At 35.2% G+C, this 19,765-nt stretch overlaps 1 protein-coding gene across 1 annotated transcript; it reads left to right on the top strand.

Moving 5' to 3' along the window:
• The first annotated feature begins 3,433 nt into the window (after positions 1-3,433).
• Positions 3,434-19,680, top strand: LOC135695855 (nucleolar complex protein 3 homolog). Its single transcript, XM_065215046.1, has 19 exons — positions 3,434-3,748; positions 7,379-7,563; positions 8,066-8,232; positions 8,353-8,462; positions 9,460-9,502; positions 10,040-10,133; positions 10,557-10,612; positions 11,095-11,229; positions 11,900-11,971; positions 12,344-12,400; positions 12,801-12,932; positions 13,300-13,380; positions 13,712-13,885; positions 14,474-14,537; positions 15,185-15,256; positions 15,868-15,938; positions 16,801-16,911; positions 18,363-18,589; positions 19,460-19,680. Exons 1-19 carry the CDS (start codon positions 3,468-3,470, stop codon positions 19,650-19,652), a joined length of 2,325 nt encoding a protein of 774 aa, XP_065071118.1. The 5' UTR covers positions 3,434-3,467; the 3' UTR covers positions 19,653-19,680.
• The last annotated feature ends 85 nt before the right edge of the window (positions 19,681-19,765 follow it).

Raw genomic sequence — 19,765 nt, 5'->3', positions numbered from 1 at the left:
ACGTTACTAACATGCGCAGTGATGGAGAAGATGAAATGCTACAAATATGCTATATTTCTCAAAAACCCACAACGTCATACTGTATCCGTCGTTTCCTGCTCAACACATTACTGTATTTTTGAAATATTTCACTCTTACACCCTTTAATTTCCTTTGAAACTTTGAATATCTAAATTTTTCAATTTTCTTAGGTTTGAAAGATCCAGCCCTGAATTTTTAAACTTTTTGAAGAACCGAGCACAATTTTGAAGAACCCAGCACGTCAACACAACGTTCTCCATTGTCTTGCAACTATGAAGAATGATTACATATGGTTATTTTGAGCATCTATTATCATTCAGCGATTTTGTCTGATTATTCACGATCGCTGCCAAGTCTATAATCTCGTAACTAGGCAGTGAATCGAAAGTAAACAGAAGAAATAAGCTTAAAACTTAAAACTTAGTCGTCAACGCTGGTTTAAGACGCTAGATCCCCTAGTTGCAGCAACGCTCATTCCACCTTTATAGACAATGGCCGACAGTCGTGTTTATCTCTAATACTGTTAAACACATAAACATCCATCATGAAGCGCATGGAATGGGAACAGCATAAGAATAAGTCTATTTACGATCATAAAAACACATGCTTTCTTTTGAGGCACTATAAAAAGCTAAACCTGATTATGAAAAGGAATGTTGTAATGCAAATCCTCAATTAACTGCATTACCCCGTTCGTGACATAGAGAAAAACACCTAAGAACTCAATTTACGAACATATTTCCTTCGCAATTCTCTAAATATTCACAGAAAATATGGCTTCCTTTTGAAACATATTGCTTTCCAATCGATAGAGTTTTGGTTCCCTTTTTTCCGTCATTTTTTATGTTAAAAAAGATCGATTCGTTTGGAAGCACAGCTCTAGCCGACTAGGGTAACATTGATATGCAATGCCATGTTGTTTTCCAGTTAATTTTGCATGTCTTAACAATAAAAACTGCTTAATATTATACTAAAAAATTTCCTGCTCCAACAATGCTTCTTCAAAGCGCACGTTATTACCTATGGTAATGAAAAATCTACTGGTCTCGCTTTGGATCTTGACGGGACATTTTGTCTATGCCGCTTCGAGTGGTTATTTTTCTCATTTTTTGTATTTTCTCTTTACTCAACCTAGTTTAATCAATTGTTGCAGAGAGTCTAAGCATCTAAGCAATTTGACTACCGAATCAGAGATAACGGAGACATTTAGAACAGCATTTCTCTTTATTCCCAATAAAGGACATTTATTTAAGACTCATATTCCACTTTTAGCAGGAATATTCGGTTGTATAAACTCGCTAGCTTTAGGATTGAAAAATATCACAGTTTGCGATATTTTGTTTAGATTATCACCATATCATGATTTAGTAACAACGTAGAACGAAGGCTGGCAGATGATATTCAAGAATTTTGGGTCATTCGTGTGGGCGAATGATCCGTAACTTGTTTTTTATTACACCAATACTGTCCTCTCACCGGATACACTGCAAATGAGATTAGCACTGCAAAAAATGATTAAGTTTTATTATTTTTTCAAAACAAAGTCTCCGCCTAGTTTATGCTATGAATATTTTGCCTTACAGGTTTGGCCTTTAGAACGTCAAAGTCAGACAAAACATCATTTCGACTTGATAAATTTCTTTGCTCCAAAAATATTTCTCCAACTGTGTGGAAGGAAAGGAAGCAAGATTAGAATCAGAAAAACAGCAGGTCATTTATTTCAACAAAATAAGGCAAGAAAGAAGTTGAAAATGTCACCTAGGGTCACCAGTTCTAATGCGTACCCCTGTATGTCCTGCAGTTAGGCACCAGCCCCTCGTTTGAATTTCTGTAAATTTTTTAATTGGCTTTCCTTATAATTAATGATCTAAGCATGAAGTCTGAGAGGGAAATTAAGGACTTTTCTGTGACTGAGGCAGCCAAAATATCAACAAAGCATCCCCTGTAGGTGGTTGGTTTAAATATCTGAAATCTGCTTTCATTCTGTTCCACAACTTACAAGAATGTTTTCAGTACTGGGAAGCCTTGAAGACTAAACCCATGGTTTATGCCAAGTTTTGCTTTTTTATATTGTTTTGGGGTGTATAAATAGTTTTCCCTCTTTGTTATTCCATAGAACTACACTATCTTTGCAATCTCTATCTATGAAATAGAACTAAGAATGATGGTTCTAGACAAAGATTTATTTAAAAGTTCATTCTGATTCTACTTACTTGCTTTTTGTTCATCAAAACGTGATTCACTGAAAGTCATTTACTGGTTGCATTGGAATTTCAACTTTCGATTAGCCCATGGTACAAAATAAAGCCGAGTATAGAAATCGGCTCGATTTTCCTTTTAAAAGTTCCGTAGATTACACCCTTAATAGCGAGACTTGAAGCATTTTGTCTTGTGGGTTTAATGACTACCTATTGATTGCCATACCACATTTCATCGCAAAGTATAATTCAGTATTAAAGATATACCAAGTTCAATCATTAACGACACTGAGCGCAAACGTGAATGTAAAGACCTCGATTGAACACACGTGTCTGCTACATTAAATCCTATCCTGATTTAATTGTCCTATCCTGACCATTTGATTTGCCAAGCTTTAAAGAACAAGACTGCCACAAAAATCTCGCTTGGTTTAACCAAATGGGGTGGGTTTTCTCCAGTCAAGTTTCAGTTAGTTTTTTACTATTTTCATGGCATTCTCAACAATCTTTCTAAAGCTTAAGTCTTTTGCACAAAATCAGAGCACTGTGCTCAAGCATTTCCTTCACACTATAGAATATTCATGCATTCGCATATCCTTATATGATTGGCTCTATCTTATGTGCATTTGAATAAAGTGACAGTTTTTACTACGCACTTGAAGTCAGTGGAAAGAGTTGCTACTAGAGCATAGTTGGGGATGTTTTTCAAGATCAACGTCATCGTGGTTCTAAAATTTCACTGTTCCTAGGAGAGGGAAAACAGATGATTATAAAAAGGTCATAGACTAACGGGTGCGAGATCATTAGCCTCTGATTATGCCTTCTGATTGTGTTTTTTTTAAAATTCTGCAAATTTCTACGAATTATACGAATTCCATACAGAAAGACTATCATTCCATTAAAACTACCTATCAAATAAACTTATTTTTGCTTCTATAGTTGTAAATATACAACTCTATAAGGCTTCTTTCAAACTATCCAACAATTTGCACGATTTTTGGGAATTAAATACGATACTTGAATTTTGCTTTATATCTCTTCCCAACCAGCAACTGAATCTCTTCGTATTGGAATTTAGCAATTATTTACCACATTCTTTGACCCTCTACTCTATAGAGGCTCATTTTATAAGTGTAGGGCAGCAAGGTTGCAGGCTCTCCCCATTACCCTTGGTAGACAGTTGACTTTTTTCTACATCCAACGAGACCTCGCTTTCAGGTGGCCTCGTCCAAATCTGTGATATTCAAAATGGGGAAGAAAACACATGCTTCAAAATCAAAATTAAGAAACAAACACCAGAGTAAGAAAAACAGCTCAAAAGACATAAAAAGAAGAAATCAAAAGAAGCCTAAGAATCAAAGTGTAACGATTCAGAAGCAGGATTTTGGTAATCCACTTGGAGTAGAAGACGATGATCAAATTGAAGATAGCGCGGCTGGTATTTTAGGCCCAGATGCTGCACTTGAAGATATCGATTATCTTCTGAGCAACCGTGGGAATTTCTCTTTTTTATCTCAAGGTCTAGAAAGGTAAAAACAATTTCAAGCAGTTGTTTTGGCTCGTTTTCTTTTGATTATTGTGATCCCAAACTCGTGATGTTGAATTCTGAGTGGAATCGGTGCCGTTGTTGATGTTGCTTGGCACCACACCGGAGACCTGTCAACATGGCACGGACAAAACCTTGCATTGGTTTGATAACAAAAAAATTATCAGTCATGAACATTTTCTTATCTTAGCTCATTTTTTTAAAATTAGTGTCCTTGGGCTCTAGAATAAATTTTCACACTACATAATGTGCACAACTGAACTACACATTTCTACCAAAGTGCACACTTGCACACTTGATATTCTGCTGTTGCACACCCAAGATTTCGTTGGAAACTGCTATACTCTGCAGTAAGGAATATTAAAGTGCCAGACTGCAAATTTTTTTTCTGTTCATGGAATGCAGAAATAATATTAAAATAATTGAGAAATCATGCACAGATTTTTTAGCAAAGGGTTTGGAAGAGATCCCGCATCACTTGTTGTTTATTGTAATCAGACATCCAGATGACTGGAAACTTTGTTTCTTGCGTGGACAAGTTCACTTTGAAAATTTGAGACTTCCTGCCTGAAATCATGCAAACAAATTTTGCATTGACTTTACTGCAGATTCCTAATCTGCAGATTGAAAGATTTCTCAGAACAAACACTTTTTAGGCCAGCTATAAAGAAATTTGAGACATAAAGACATTTAGAGAGAAATTTGTAGATAAATACTAGATGAATCAAATATATTTTAATGACCATAAAATAACTTCAGTGAATACATGAAACTTCCCAACCTGTTTAGCAAGGGTGCCCCTGGAACTTATATTCACACCTGAGCTCAGCACATCTGACTTTATTTGTTGTTTTGATTTATTATAAAAGAATGAATCCTGTTTGTTCTCATTACTGCCCACTCAAACCCTTGCACTTGCAGAAGAGGCATTTACTTAACTTTGCATGACATGAATGGTTTTGATTCTTGTATTTGTTTGTTCCAGTAAGGAACTTCCTGCCAGATAAAACTGTGACACAAACAACTTCAGATTCCTTTACACTCTGTTGATATGTTGATATCACCTCAACCAAGTCTAATGTTGTAGATAAATATTTGTTGCAAGGCCCAGGCCATGCTGGGAATGGCGTGCGATCGCACGCCCACGCCTTGGCACACGCCTTCCATTGCTCAGAAGTGCAGTTTATCGCACGCCTTAAATAATCTGAACACTTTATTCTAAAGTGACCAATATGGCCCAAAGTAATTTTTTTATCATAATTCAACTATGAACGAACGGTGATAATCACGCAATCGTTTCTATATGATTTCTACTTGACGGAAAATTTGGCGAATATTCTAATTTGTTATGGTAAACGTTTTCTGGATGAAAACATCCATTTTTCGATTTATTCATATTCTAGTAGCCGGACTTTCAAGGCACACGATGATACCATGTTTAAAACTAACAGAAGTTTTGAAAGTGGCGAAAAACCCCTGTAAACGAAGGTTTCCATAATTTCTTTATCAAAGTTTTGGGTTGAGGTCTGAAAATCGCTCGATCTTTTAAGCCCATGATCCTTGCTTTGCGGTTGTGGTTGCTTGTCTCATTTGCAATAACTGTAGTGGAATCACGATATAACGAACCCCGGATATAACGAACTTCCCGGTATAACGAACTAAATGCCTGGTCCCTTGGATTTTGCCTAACAAACTCCTTACAAATTCTCTCGGTATAACAAACCCCGGATATAACTCTCGCTATTACGACCCAAATTTTAGGGTCCTTCATATAATTACCCTCGATATAACGAACTTTTTATAAATTTTTCATATTTTTTTACGGTACTCATTTTTCACTTTATCTTGGGGGAAATCATTTTGTAATCGGCTGATGATTCATTTCAAGCACTGGCTGATAGACTCAGAGCAGGAGATGAAAGTTTGATTGCGTCAGAAATTACTGCGAATGAGTACTTTGACACTAACAAATAACTTCTTACATATGAGACATTGGCAATGAGAGACGACAAAACATTATTGAGAGACCCAGATGGAGAAGCAGAAGAAGACAAGTAAGAATGTGAAGTAATCGAAGACATCATTCAGGCACCAACTAGGAGCGAAGTTATACCAGCTTTGCCAATCTCTTGGTCCCAAGTTATAAAAGGAACATTAAGATTTTCATTTTCAATGACCAGCCAGTTGTATTATTTGAATTCAGATTGGTTTTTTTTAGTTAAATGGTACATGTATGGATGTACATGTGCACAGAGGTTTGAGATAGCCTAAAAAAGCCCACCACAGGTTTTTAGGCGTGAACTGCGAAAGGACCCCATGAAAAGTTATCTCTCGGTTTAACAAACTCCCGATATACGAACTATTTTCTGGTTCTCTTCAGAGTTCGTTATATCGCGATTCCACTGTAGTTACAACCCCATGGCACATGTAAGGCTGTATTTATTTAAACAGGCTTATTGATCTTTAAGCTTTAAGTGATTTGACCCAGATTACACTGTGGTTTACGAGTGTATCTTGCAAGTGCGATCAGTAAAATCCCGTTTTCTCAGGACTCACAATTCCACTATATACAGTTTACTTTATGTGCATTTTTTCTAATCTGTATGCAAATACAAAACTCTTTAGAAACTTTTACTAATGAAATGTGGCCAAAAATTTTCCAAAATTAAGAGACTTTGAATTGTGAGGATTTAGCTACTGTAGCTTTCTTATAAAATAAAAACGTGTAATTAACCATTTAATTTGTTTTCTCTATGGTGAAAACACAGTTAGAATTCTTAAATTTTGAGAACGAGATTGTCAGGAGAAGCAGACGAGAAGGGTTTATAAACTGCAGGATTACATATAAATCAACCTACCTTATTGTTCATGCTTTTCTCTTTAATATGTTGGGTTTGACGTTAATAAAGCTTGTTTAATAAAATGTATTGATTGGACTAGCCTTGCCTTATGTTTTCTTATGATCAAGTTATGTAGTCTAGTCCATATACAGCTGACTGTATTATTAAGTACTTTGGTGCAAAAGCACACCATTGCACGCCTTGGCACCACAAGGAGTGTGATTCATTGCACCCCTGCTATTTTATTCCCAGCATGGCCTGAGGCCTGTGCCATTGATCCTAAACTGGGTGCCAGAAATAAAAATAAAGTTTCCTCTTACCCCCTCCAGCCCAAATTGTGGCAAATATTTTGCTTTGTTTGGGCTTTGGTTCAATGTATTTATTGTAATTTAAAGGTTTATATAAATATATAATGATATATATTATATATATAAATAATTAAAGCCTCATTTTTAGCAAAAAAGTGGGTAGGCCATGGCCCCTCTGGTCCCCCCTTGTGGAGCGGGCCCTGTGTAGGCATTTGTGCTGACCTGAAAAGGGCTGTTAAATGTATAAATTATGATAATGACTTAGCTGAAAATCAGAAAGTAGTGGACATTTATTTCTTCTACATTAAAAAAGGGGGCATTTATGTCACTCAGCTGAAGAAAAAAATGTATTAAAAGGAAGCCTAAAAAATAGCTGTCAGGCAATGGAATATTTATCATAGATGTTCTGGAACATAAGTCTTCTGAAAGGAACATTTGATTATACTGTATACTTGAATTTAACAGTGATGAGCCACCAAAAAAACGAAAGAAAAATAATGAATTTGAAGAAAGTGGGTATGAGAAGCAGCCAAGAAAACTAGGAAAAGCTTACAAAGAAGATGTTGCAACTGAAAGGATACATCTGCTACCAGTCAAAGGAAAAGATGGCTTAATTCAGCGATCAGTGGCCAAAGAAAAAGAAGCAAAAGGTATGTTTTGTCTAGCTGTCCCTTTTGGTAAGTGTTTGAAAACAAAAGTTCAAATCCTGAACTGAATTGAATGTATAAAATTATAATGGAAAATAGATATTTTTATGAAAAAGGTTTGTGTCTGAGTGTATGGGGAAAAGGGCCAGGACAAGTCTTTGAGAGCCAGGACAAAAATCTTGATATTTATCTAAGATAAATTTTCAGTAAGCTTTGATTATAGTTGCACCATATGTCACTATATAACTATCACACAATGCAAATGTTGATATAAAGGGAGTGTACAGTTTGCATGTCTTATGTTTCTATATAGCCGAAGTACACTGTACCATTTTATAATCATTTTTGCAAAATTATGTCTTAAAAACTTTATAGAACGTAGCCATGTTACAAGTAAAGGCTATGTTTTCTGTAGACTGTTCTTTTTTGAATAGTTAATCTGCTTTGGCAACTTGAGCATTTCACGATTAACCGTTATTACCCCATGCGTTGCTCTTTTTATTAGAAACAGAAAATGACAAAGATGCTAATATGACAGATGATATCCATGAGAATTTCAAGAAGGAATTAACATTGGTTGAGATTTATGCTGAACGAGAAAAGTCTATTAATGAAAGTAAGGCATCCATTGCAGCAGCTTGTGAAGATATTTTGCAAGATCCTGAGGCAAATGTGAGTGTTTTTTTATCGCTATGGTGGAATGATGTTGTAATTTTACAAACGAATTTTATGGGATATTTATGTCATATCTATTAGTTCATGAAAGTGGAATGATTCTCATTATTTCCATAGTTGAAAAGCTTGAAGAAAATGCTAGAATTCTGCGGGAAGGACAAAATTGTTGTCATCAGAAAACTCTCTATGGTATCTTTGTGTGAAGTTTTTAAAGACATAGTACCAGGGTATGTAAATTTATTTCCTTCAAACGTTTCCATGTTGTTTAATACAGCTGCATATTCAGGTTATGAGGCCTATTGTATAAAGAGCTGTGACTTATCTCTCTTTCGATATCACCATGAGAGAGATGAGGATGTATGGAGAATAATTTCTGTTTTGATATCACGGTGAGAGAGATGGGGACTGTCACACCCTGTAGTTAATTGGCACAGAGATAGTGAAGTAATTTGCCAATTCAAGAATAAAAAAAGCCTTTTTTCTATGTGTTTTTTATATCACTCCATCGTAGCTTTCACCAGCTATCTTGCTTTCACTCTCTTGTGCTTTCTGACGACTTGCAAAATCTCCTTTGAAAATTGTTTGTTGAAATTTTTAGGACAAATATTTAACCTTTGTGGCCAAGTTTTGACGCTTTGTGGCCTAGTTTTGTCTTGAATTGTTTGGATGTGTCTGTTACATTTTGGTGTCCGTTATTTGGTGGTTTCACAAAGAAACCTTTTCTTGCCTTACACATGAACAATGTCTCCTTTGTTGGCCTATACCTGGACTATGAGAAATATCCTTGTTTTTGATGCAATCATTAAAATGATAAATTTATTATCCTTCTTTCTCAACTTGGGTTGAATTCTCACTCTAGGTCGAGCTGAGGAATTCGAATTGATTGAGCATTGATACTTAAACAGTTCTAGGTATAAATATACTAAAACTTATCCAGGGTTGAAATCCTCACGAAACGAAAGCCAAATTTTCCGCACTAATTTGATCTCAACACGTGTCTCTTTTTCTAATGTAAGCAGTCTTTTAAAAGCGAACCCTTGTTAAGTTTCTTCTGTTTGTGATTTTGTACATAGTATGTCTGAAATTGTTAAAAGGCCTGTCACCTGAACGGCTGAATTCAACTATGTTTCATATGCACCAACTAAATGACCTTCGTTTTGGTGTATCTTGTTTTTTATTGTATCGATACGATTTCGTGAATGTTTTGCTCAATTGATTTTACAGTTATCGAATTCGACCTCTTACAGATGCAGAGAAATCAGGAAAAGTATGTTATTAAAATTTGTCGAGATTTGATTACCAAAATGATTCATTTTGTTGAAATTCCACGATTCAGTGCCATCCCTTTGATTCTGCTTCATCTAATAATAAAGCGTACCCACATGGCAAGAAGCTTCAATGTCATAGCTTATATCGTATTTCACTCAACTGTACGATCCAGGCAACGCGGAGCGTTGAGAAAAGTGGGGGGTCTAAAAAAACTCGGGGGCTAAAATCGAATATAAAGAGGCTTTACTACTGTATCTCTAATTATACTACCCTTGTTTCTTAGCGTTTCCTCTCCAGGCTGAAAAATTGAAATTTATATAGGGCTAGGACGTATATAGACAAAACTAAGGGGGGCTGAGCCTCCTTGTTCATGCTGATAGGTACCAATTATCTCTTTTTTGCTACTAATAATTATTCTGGAAGGACCCCCTTTCTTGTCATAGCAGTAAGTTAATGGTCATGGCACCAATTTCTTAAACAAAATTAGTTAGAAGTCAATTTACTTGGATTGTTCCATCTTTTCTAACTAAACCAGGTTTCAAGAGAAGTAAAAAAGCTCCGTGATTTCGAAGAAGGACTTGTAACAAATTACAAGAAGTATATTGATGTTTTAGAGGAAGCGGTGCAAGGTAAGTCCATTTATGCTGTTCTTTGTAGATTTGAACTTAACAAGAACAGGAACTTTGCCGTTTTAACAGTCGTACCGAGGTTCCTTTTTCTTGTCGAGTTGAAAGTTGGTTTATATTTTACTGTAATTTTCCTTTCTAACATTATTACTTTAATTCTCTGAATCGAATTCTGTCTCTTTATGTCTATTTTACCATGCTATTAGAAAGTCTATTTCACGTATCTTTTTATTATATCGAGTTCTGCTTTATCAATTTATACACCAGTAGGTTTTCTCATATTCCTAAAGGTAAATGTAAAGCTCGACGCCCAATTTTTTTATGCCTAAGCAGAGTTAAATGAATGCTTTATGCGCTCTTCCAATGATGCGGAATCTGTAATTGTATCGAGTTTCTCCGCTGATTAAATTCTTGTTGTTTTGACAGATTTTGTTGGGAAAAAGAAAAAGGAATCAAAAGCCAGCCTGTCAGCTGCTGACAAGGTTAGTGAATTCTGTATGAGTTAAACTTGCTGAAAGATTGCATTGGATAAAAGTTTGTTCTTAAGCAATTGTTAGCCATCTGAATATTCTGATTGCGAAGCTCTGTCTCATAGTTATTTAATATTAGACAATTTCTAATTGATTGCCAGGAATTCTAGAGCTGTTGTTTTCTATTTACTGGCTTTTCACTCCATTAAATTCTTATGAGTTAGGCCTTTTTCTACAGCTTGCTTAATTTGGGATTGGATTTTTTGCTTCATTTCGTGTAGGGATATTGATGTTAAAATATCCCTCTATGTAAATACTCTATGTAAGGCGAACCCTAGAATTAATATGTTGTCCAGTTTTAGCCAATGTATCTCGTATCTCGTATTCATTTTATTCTCTTACATCTCCAGAGATATTTAACTTCTAAGCTTTGGCATCATTTACCTTGTCGATGCCGGTTTCTTCCAGTTTGTTAATCTTCGTTAATTTCTTAGGTTGCCAAAGGAGTTGCTATAACTGCTGTTAAATGCATGGTTGACGTATTAGCAGTTTTGAACCATTTTAATTACCGGACAAATCTCATTGTTTCTGTTGTGTCTAAAGTGAATTACGGTGGTGAGAAATCAGAGGTAACTTAACTCCTTTGTTGTTGAAATGATAAACGAAATCAGCCTTGGTCCAAGCCAGTTGTCTTATGCCCTTCAATTTCTATTCGTATTTGACAGCTGACTGGATGTTGTCATTGGTTTCACTCACATTTGCTGATAGTATTTCCCTTGTTATGAAAAGAGTATAGAAATCTGCTGATTCCACGGTGACGTTGCTACAATAATTCAATTCATAAGTTGCTATAGGTAGTTAATGACTGGACTAAAATCTTACGTTATTTACCAACAAAAGACATGGTTGCCAAGAAGAAGTAGTTGAATCCAGCTTCCTTTCACACAAATATTTACTTTTAGGCCCGTTACCAGCACAAATGATTATTTTTTGAACACCAGAGTGATAACAAATTGTAAAACAGTCTACAAATATGCCATAGATGAATTCAAAATAGAAATTTTTAAATTTTTGGGTCTTCTGCTACTGGGCCCGTTGATCTCTCTGATGATGTCTCTCCGAGATAAGATAATTTGGATAAGATTATCATTTGGCAAATGAAGGTTTAAGATTATAAGGATTTCCTTTTTTAAATGGGCTGTGTAATAAATGTATTGCTTCAGTTTATCTGTGGGATTTAGGCCCGCAACTCCGTAGTATTTGATTAATTTTTTATTCTTTTTTAAATTCATGCTTTAGATCTCTGATATTTGCTTGGGAGCATTGAAAAATCTATTCAGAAACGATGAAGTTGGAGATATTTCTTTGGAGGTATCCTTCTTTCAATATAAATATGGTTATTTTTTCTTTTCGGCGATATGATATTCTAGGGATACCAATAATTAAACGGTGCCACGGGATTGTTTGACACGGGATGTCTGTCTATCAGACAGCTATTTTCTGTAAGCAGAGCTTTAACAGCTATTTTTTTAACATAATGTTCTCTAAATAACATGTTTACTTAAGCTTAATTTTCTTTAAGGCTGATTTCTTTCACACAAATTGAGTATAGCTACGGAGCATTGATTTGGTAGTCGATATTCTATTGTTTTTTATTTGGAAGTGTTTTGAGTAGCATTTATAGGATCAAGCTGGCGACCAATATTACATACCATTGACCAACTCATCATTTTCTCTTCTTAGGCCATTAAAGTCATCAGTCGACTGGCAAAAACTGGCTTAGGAAAGATCAGACCTCAGGCAAGACAGATATTTGCTTTCAACATTCATGTTACTTGTTGGCTTCCATTCAAATTTCATTCTTGTGCAAGGTTAAGAATCATCACCGTTTAAACATCCAAAAACACTAATTTTTTCTTATATTGAAAACGATTGGCGGTGCTGTATGTGTTCTGTAACTCAAGCTCATTCCTGGCCTTTGCAAAATTCAACCAAAAATAAGAGGTTTCCAGTTTTACCAACTTGTACGTATAAAAATGATATGTAAGCAGAATTTGATGTAGAAAAATGACATTTCTACTTTCTTTCTATGGAATTCCTCGTTCGAAGAATTTTGCAAAGCAACGTCTAGCAAACCCATTCTAGAGAATAAAATTGCATCATAATCTTATAACGTATTTTCCAATTATAAAACATGCAGGTGTTGGAGACACTGTTGTTTCTCAATATTGACGCACAGATGATCAAAGATGCTGAAAATCGAGAAAGTAAGGTAGAAAGACTTCGTAAAAAGAAGGAGCAATTGAAGAAAATGTCTCGAAAAGAGAAAAAGGTAGCATTTTTGCGTCAATTTTAATTTTGAAGATGGTTGTATAGATGACCTACTGTCATTTCACTAAAGTATATGTCCAAAGTAAGTTGCTTTACTTTAGAAGTTTAAAGGGAAGGAAAAAGCAGGTATATTATCGTATTTTCTCCTAGCAACTTTTTTCACATTAACAAAGCTGTTGACTTCTATACTCTATAGACTGCCAGCTTTACTGCATGTACACATTGTTGGTACTCCAGATGAGATTTCTCTTTTGATACATACACATTACATTAAGAAACTGTACATTTTCATTTCATGCCAGTTTTCCTTATGGTATTATTGTGTATTTGGCATTAACGTTAAATTTCGTGTATTTTTCTTGTTTCAGAGAAAAAAGTTGGAATCCAAATTGGATAAAGAACTGCAAGAGACCCAGGCTGTTGAAAGTCGACAAAAAATTCAGAAATTTGTAGGTGAACTTTCATAAATGATTTGCAATTAGTTTTTTTTGCTTCTTGGTTCTTTTAAACGAAGGATTTTTGAATAACTTTTGTTAAAATATGCATCTACGAGTTTGCTTTTGGGACAACCATATCATCCAGAACGATTTGAAATCATCTATCTTGGTACTCTTCAATGTGAAACGAATCTTTGGTTATGGCAAAGCTATTTTTTGACATTTTGCTTCAATGCTCTTGTAGCGTTGCATTTAATAACGATTCAAATAGTTTTTTAAAAGTGAAAATAAATTTCGTACAAATAAGTTGGCCAGCATTTGAATTTCATCTTTCATTTTTCAGCAAACAGAAATTTTGAAATTCGTCTTCGTCATCTACTTTCGTGTGCTGAAGCAGGAAACCAAGACACCGCTGCTGACCCCCGTCTTAAAGGGACTATCTAAATATGCATATCTCATTAATGTGGACTTTTTCAACGATCTGATGACTGCCTTGAACAGACTGATAAACTCGGGGGTATGCTTTTATTTTTAGAGAAGTTTTATCCTGCCGTTACCTTGTTAAAATCTTGGGAGGGTTAAGTTAGGTAGCCAAAAGCTTTGCATGAATTTTTTAAATTGATAAGCAAAATAGCCCTTCTTATCAAAATGAATGTAATCTTTTCATATAGGACAGTAATATCAAAGAAAATTTTACTGGCAGTGAAAAATAACTTTTTTAACCTTTGTCAAATTTTTTATGAAAGTGCAAATAGATTTATTCGTAAATTTTGTTGGCCAGTTTTTTAATTTGTTGGCAAAAGAGAGCTGATAGAAAAATGGGGAGTGAATTTCCGCTCTTTGCGTAAATTTGAAGACTTTTGGCTACTAACTACAGGTGTTACATGACAAAATTATCCTTTGCAGATCAAAACTGTAAAATAGCCGAATCTGAAAATCTCTTAACAAACCAGTCTTCTCAGTTTTCAACGAAATTGTGAAAACTTTATTTCATTGAGGGTGTTTTTGATAATATTTCAAGCACTGTCCTAAAATTTTTTGTGATATTTAATATGCCATGTGTCACTTGTTTTCTTAGTGCTAAAGTTCTTTTGTCATCTTTAAGGATCTTTCATTGACGGAGTCGTTGAATTGTGTTTTGACAGCCTTCAAAATACTATCTGGCCAGGGTATGTATGTTTCAATAGTATCATTAAAACTGGTTAAGGAAAAGTAAACAAATATTCAAAGTGTCTCAAATTCGTTAGAGGTGATGATGAAGTTTTCTTTGCCCAAAATAATTAAATGGTATCAGTCAACTTATTTTACCAGACAGCTTTTTGGCATGGAACGATACAGCAGGAAAACTAATTACAGGGACGTTGAAACCAGCGGTGCACTTAGAGCACATTCCTCCCTCCAACGTTCGAAAAATGCCTTATTGTAGGAAGTAATATTTTTTGCAAGCGTGTCACTCTTTACGTCATGGTGTCCCACTCTACCTCTGTCTCTCTAATTTCAAAATGCCTCTGACGTCACTGACTAATGAACATAGCTTGCAGAAATTAAAGTCGAAAATACAAGTGTTAATATGAATATTAGAGGACTCAGCTAATGTTTGTTCTGCGCTGGTGGTTTTTATTTTAAATATTTTAAAATCAAACTAGATACAAGGTTAGAGAAGTGGGATTTCTAAACATTTTGATGATTTTGGAGTGAAAACATGCATAAATTAAGCATCAGTGAAATAATAATGTTATACTTGGTTTGAGTTATGTATCGGATTTTCTTTCAATCTCAGTTCAAACAGCTAACGATAATGGCTCCATCTTTTCAGGTGAAGCATTGAATATTGATCCCCATAATTTCTACTTGCATCTGTACAACTCACTTGTCGATGTTTCTGGAGGTAATGAAATTGTATATACTCGTTTAATTGTTCTGCAAGCTTTTGATCTTTGCTATTGCTTGCTACAAATATTTTAACAAACCGAGTGAATGTTAAGGCGAACAGGCATCGTGTGTATGCAACAAACCACTGAAGAATTTTCAGTTGTTCTATTATTGAAAGGACGTCTTTTATGTTTTTCCTGCGATTCTTTGCCCTTAAACTTGGTAATATCGAGTTTTTTATTGTGTTTTACATGCTTTCTAGACCTAAAAGTGTTCCTCCTGTCCTGTTTTCATCAAAGCAAATTTAGTATGCTAGTGCCTTTTCAGATTTTCTATGCAGTATTCCTGTACTTGAGAGCATTTTACTTTGCTTAGAAGTGTTTGTAGAGCATTCTTTCTTCCACGATTATTTAAGAGCCTTTCCTGGAGGCATTTTTTTTGAAGAAACATCCCTACCTTCATGTGTAGCGAATGTGTAATTATTGATAAATGATGCCTCACTGGTTCTAAGTATGTCATATATTTTAAGTATATGATTATGCACCCATTCTTATGATATATATTTTAAAATATCGAATACTTTACGCACTGATCAAGCCACGTTTGATTTTTTTATTTCTACTTTAGATTCAAAACACGAGGATATTGATCTGTGTATCGAATGTTTATCATTGATGCTAGTCAAAAGGCGCAAACAGGTAAGCTGCTGTGTATTTTTGTCTTCCTGACGTATTACTTTGTCTTTATTATCTAAGCTTTGCTAACGCCTTTTTAGCTTTCGTATTTATGAACTTTATTTATTTGAAGTACCATCTTATCTTCAAATGGCATCTTATTAAGAAAATGATTGGAAAACTCTGGTTAATCAGGTTTTAGTTCGCTGTGAGTGAACTTGAGGTAAAGAAACTAATTGAAAATATGGACATTGGTATTCTTATTTGTAAAACTACAAGATGCTTCATGAATCGCCTGTATTCCTCCATTTTGAAAGTCGAAAATCATTTTTCTTTGTAAGAATTATTGCTTCAATAATTCTGTCCAATAATTGAAGATTTTATTGCAGACCATAATTTTTTGTTCCAACATTTCTGCGTGCGTATAAAATGATATTGAAAATGTACTCCTCTAACCATTCGTTGTGCATTGGCACTTTCCTCTTGGTCAAAAACTACCACATCCAATGAGGTTTCAGACGCAGTACAAACGAAAAGTGTACCCCTTGTCATTTGGAAGCTATTTTTGCCGAATCGATTGCTACTTAAGCAATAAAGTGTGGCAAATGCCTTCTACACCATATTTTCTGATCCATAAATGATACCAAATGGATGAGACAGTAATGTCATAGTTACATGAGTGTTGCTAATATTGAAAAATTATCAATATTAAAAAATTATTTATTTCTTGATCTAGCTGATGTTTGCTGAAAAGGCCTGATTTGTAGGCGTTTTCCCAGCATGTAGAAAGTGAGATCAGCTCTGGTTTCGATCAGCGAGACTTTTTTAACTTTATCAGTTAAACGCTAAATCATAAAGACAACCTGTTTGTTTTTTTTTGCTGCAGGTTTCAATAAGACGAATTCAAGGCTTTCTGAAACGAATGACAACGATAACGTTGCATCATGAAACAGAGCAATTACTCGCGCTAATGTCCCTCCTGAGGAGCGTTCTGCAGGTGCCAATCAATTATTCACGAGTTTACATTTTCCTCTCATCTTATTCCACTCATATTGTGAATGTTCCTCATACATAACATTTTAGCATTCATGCGTTATCTAGGAAGCATGTATCTTTCTCTACATCGGACCAATCTTCACCTATTTTGATATTCAATTCAGTGAATATTTAAGTTAGATCTGCCACACGTAGATAGGGGCCTGGTGCATTTTTCCCCAGTTTTTATGCAAATTAATTTTCTAGATTTGTCCAAACTTTTTTATATCAAATCGAAGGTAAAAGTGAGAGGAAAAGAGATTCTTCACCTACTACTAATTAGTTTTACAGTGTACAGTCGTTATTCAGTTTACCGCAAAGCGTTTGCTTTAGACAATTGATTCTTGATGTTGCCAAAGAAAGTGAAGCGATGATAAGATGTAGGGAGAATAGAGGGAGAAAATAATTAATTCCATCATTAAAGGGTGTTATACCTTTGATAGTATTATTTAATGAGCTGATTTCATAAATTACGTTATCTTGAAGGGGTTTTATTAAGGGGAGGGGTTCTAGTAATTCTTTCCTTATATTAGTTTGTACTTGATTAAGTTCTGTATTCTTACTGACGTCATTTGCCGGTTTTGCTGCTTATTCAAATCATTGCCGAGCGGCTGTGTTCTCTGAAAGTGAAGCAGCTTAGATTGTTTGCACAACAAAACGAACGATTTGCACGCTATTTGTGTTTTGCAAATACCAAATGAAAAATCTGTTTGATCTTCTGAATAATTATAGTGGCAAAACCCGAACATCAGAGGTTCAGTTTAACGTAGATTTTTCTTTTTTGCAGCGATTTGCAGCACTAATGATATCGCACTGATTTTCAAAACTTTTGAATTAGATTTGTGCCGGCTGTTTCCTTTAATTGGTTGATGTCTACAATTGGATAGTACCAGATGCTCGGTTCGAAGGAACTCGATGCACATTAGAACTTTTTCGCTGATGGATTCATCCAAGGGCGGCTGGCAAGCAGTTCCAGTTCCAATTAGCCCGAATCTAGATGGGTGTGGCTAGGGTGTGGCTCACGACTTCCCCATGATTTTAGGCATAACTAAACTAAGCAAATTTCATCCACTGCTATAGTACATAAATTTAAATTCCTTTGCCTATTTAAATGAGCATACGATTTATGGGACTCTACAGCAACTATTTTTTTTGATATAATAAACCTGCATAGGTCTTTTTTGTTAACCTAAACTTGCCCCAGATTGAATGCCATGTTATGACAAAGTTCACTTATGACATGAAATGTGTGTTGCAGGGCCTAGAACTTTGGGATTGGGACTGTTTGCAAGCTATCAAGATTTGATTTGTACATGATTGTAATTTATTATTTACACAGAAAGAAAGATTCTCCTTTTCAAGATTTTACCTCACAAGGACCCGTTTCTAATTTTGGTCTCCACTGTATTTTAGTTGAATCAGAAGTGTGATGCTTTGCTTGACAACGAGCAGTTAGGCCGTGGAGTGTTTCAGCCTGAACTACCTGACCCAGAACACTGTAACGCAGACAGCACTGCCTTGTGGGAGCTTTCGCTACTCATAAAACACTTTTACACGGATGTTAATCAATATGCCAAGCACTTGCTACATGGTGCGCCATCACAGGGGCAGCATTCGTTGCCTGTCAGATTATCCCAGAGGTCAGAGTCATTTCCAATATTTACTTATATTTTGACAGAACGCAAGCTCTTCTGTTCAATTTGATTTTAAATTAGCAGTTTCTGCCCTTTTACTGGCTTAGCTGCATATAATTGATTTGTTTATCATCCTTTTTTATTAATATATATTTTTTTTGCCAATTTCTTAATATGAAGTTTATTGCATTGCCTCCGAGCATTTGTTGCTGGAGTAAGGAAACACAGGGTAGGAAGAGGCCTTCTTAATGAATCTTCGGCAAAAGCAAGCCTTTGCAATCGCTTCATATCTCACCATGCAATTGAGTATTATCCACCACCCTTAGGCCCACGATAAACATGGTGCCTTAAAGCAAAACGGGGTCATTGAATCTCTATTTAGCTTGAAATGAACTAAAGAACAGTCCATTGACAGAACCTCTTAAAATCTAGCTATTTACTGTGTTTTGTTCTGTACGAGGCACACATAAAAATCATTTTGCTTAACTGCTCCAGTGCAAACTGACTGGCTGTATTGAAACTTTTCCCTTTGTTGTTCTGTGCTTAATGTATCTGAAGCCTAGTTACGGATTTGTTTCCAACAATATGCGAAAGACATTCCATCTGCTAGTACAAGCAATCTTAGAAAACAAGAAAACAACAAGTTGTAATTGTTTGCAAAAAACATTGGGAATAACCTTAATAGACTTGAAGGTGTGGCTTTTGTGTTTGCGATGAAGACATAAGTTGAGGTCGTTGTGGTAAACAGATGAACTTGTCTAGTATAATTATAACCACACTATTACTTTAATTTTCCTTTTGCTTAGTTGAAGCTATTTTCTGGTAAGGCTACTCTCGCTTAGTATTATCCAATTGATTTTCTTGTTACATCCTTAGAAACGAAATTCCAGACATGACCTGTCCACCAATGGAGTTTTATTTCCCGGAGAATCTACCGACTCAAAGACAGAAAAAGAAGAACCAAAAGCTCGAGGACAAATATTTCAGACATAATTTCCAGGACCTAATCAATGACATTAATGGGTCGAAAACCAGTATAAGTTGTGATTTTGCTAAGTTTCTTAGGTAGCCAATATTACGTTTTCTACAGAAAGAAAGAGGAGTATTATTGTGGTAAAATACTTTCGTTTGACAGATGAATATATTTAAATTCTTATTTGTGTTCAGTTTCAAAGCTGCCAT

Source organism: Rhopilema esculentum, chromosome 14 (assembly GCF_057945365.1).
Source record: "Rhopilema esculentum isolate cy_ngs chromosome 14, ASM5794536v1, whole genome shotgun sequence".
Lineage (NCBI taxonomy): Eukaryota > Metazoa > Cnidaria > Scyphozoa > Rhizostomeae > Rhizostomatidae > Rhopilema > Rhopilema esculentum.
This window is presented reverse-complemented; position numbering and strand designations above follow the sequence as displayed.

Coding starts and splice junctions, on each gene's coding strand:
- LOC135695855 (XM_065215046.1), top strand. CDS start 3,468: ATGGGGAAGAAAACACATGCTTCAAAATCAAAATTAAGAAACAAACAC. Junction 3,749..7,378: donor TTATCTCAAGGTCTAGAAAG/GTAAAAACAATT, acceptor TGAATTTAACAG/TGATGAGCCACCAAAAAAAC. Junction 11,972..12,343: donor TTGGAGATATTTCTTTGGAG/GTATCCTTCTTT, acceptor TTCTCTTCTTAG/GCCATTAAAGTCATCAGTCG.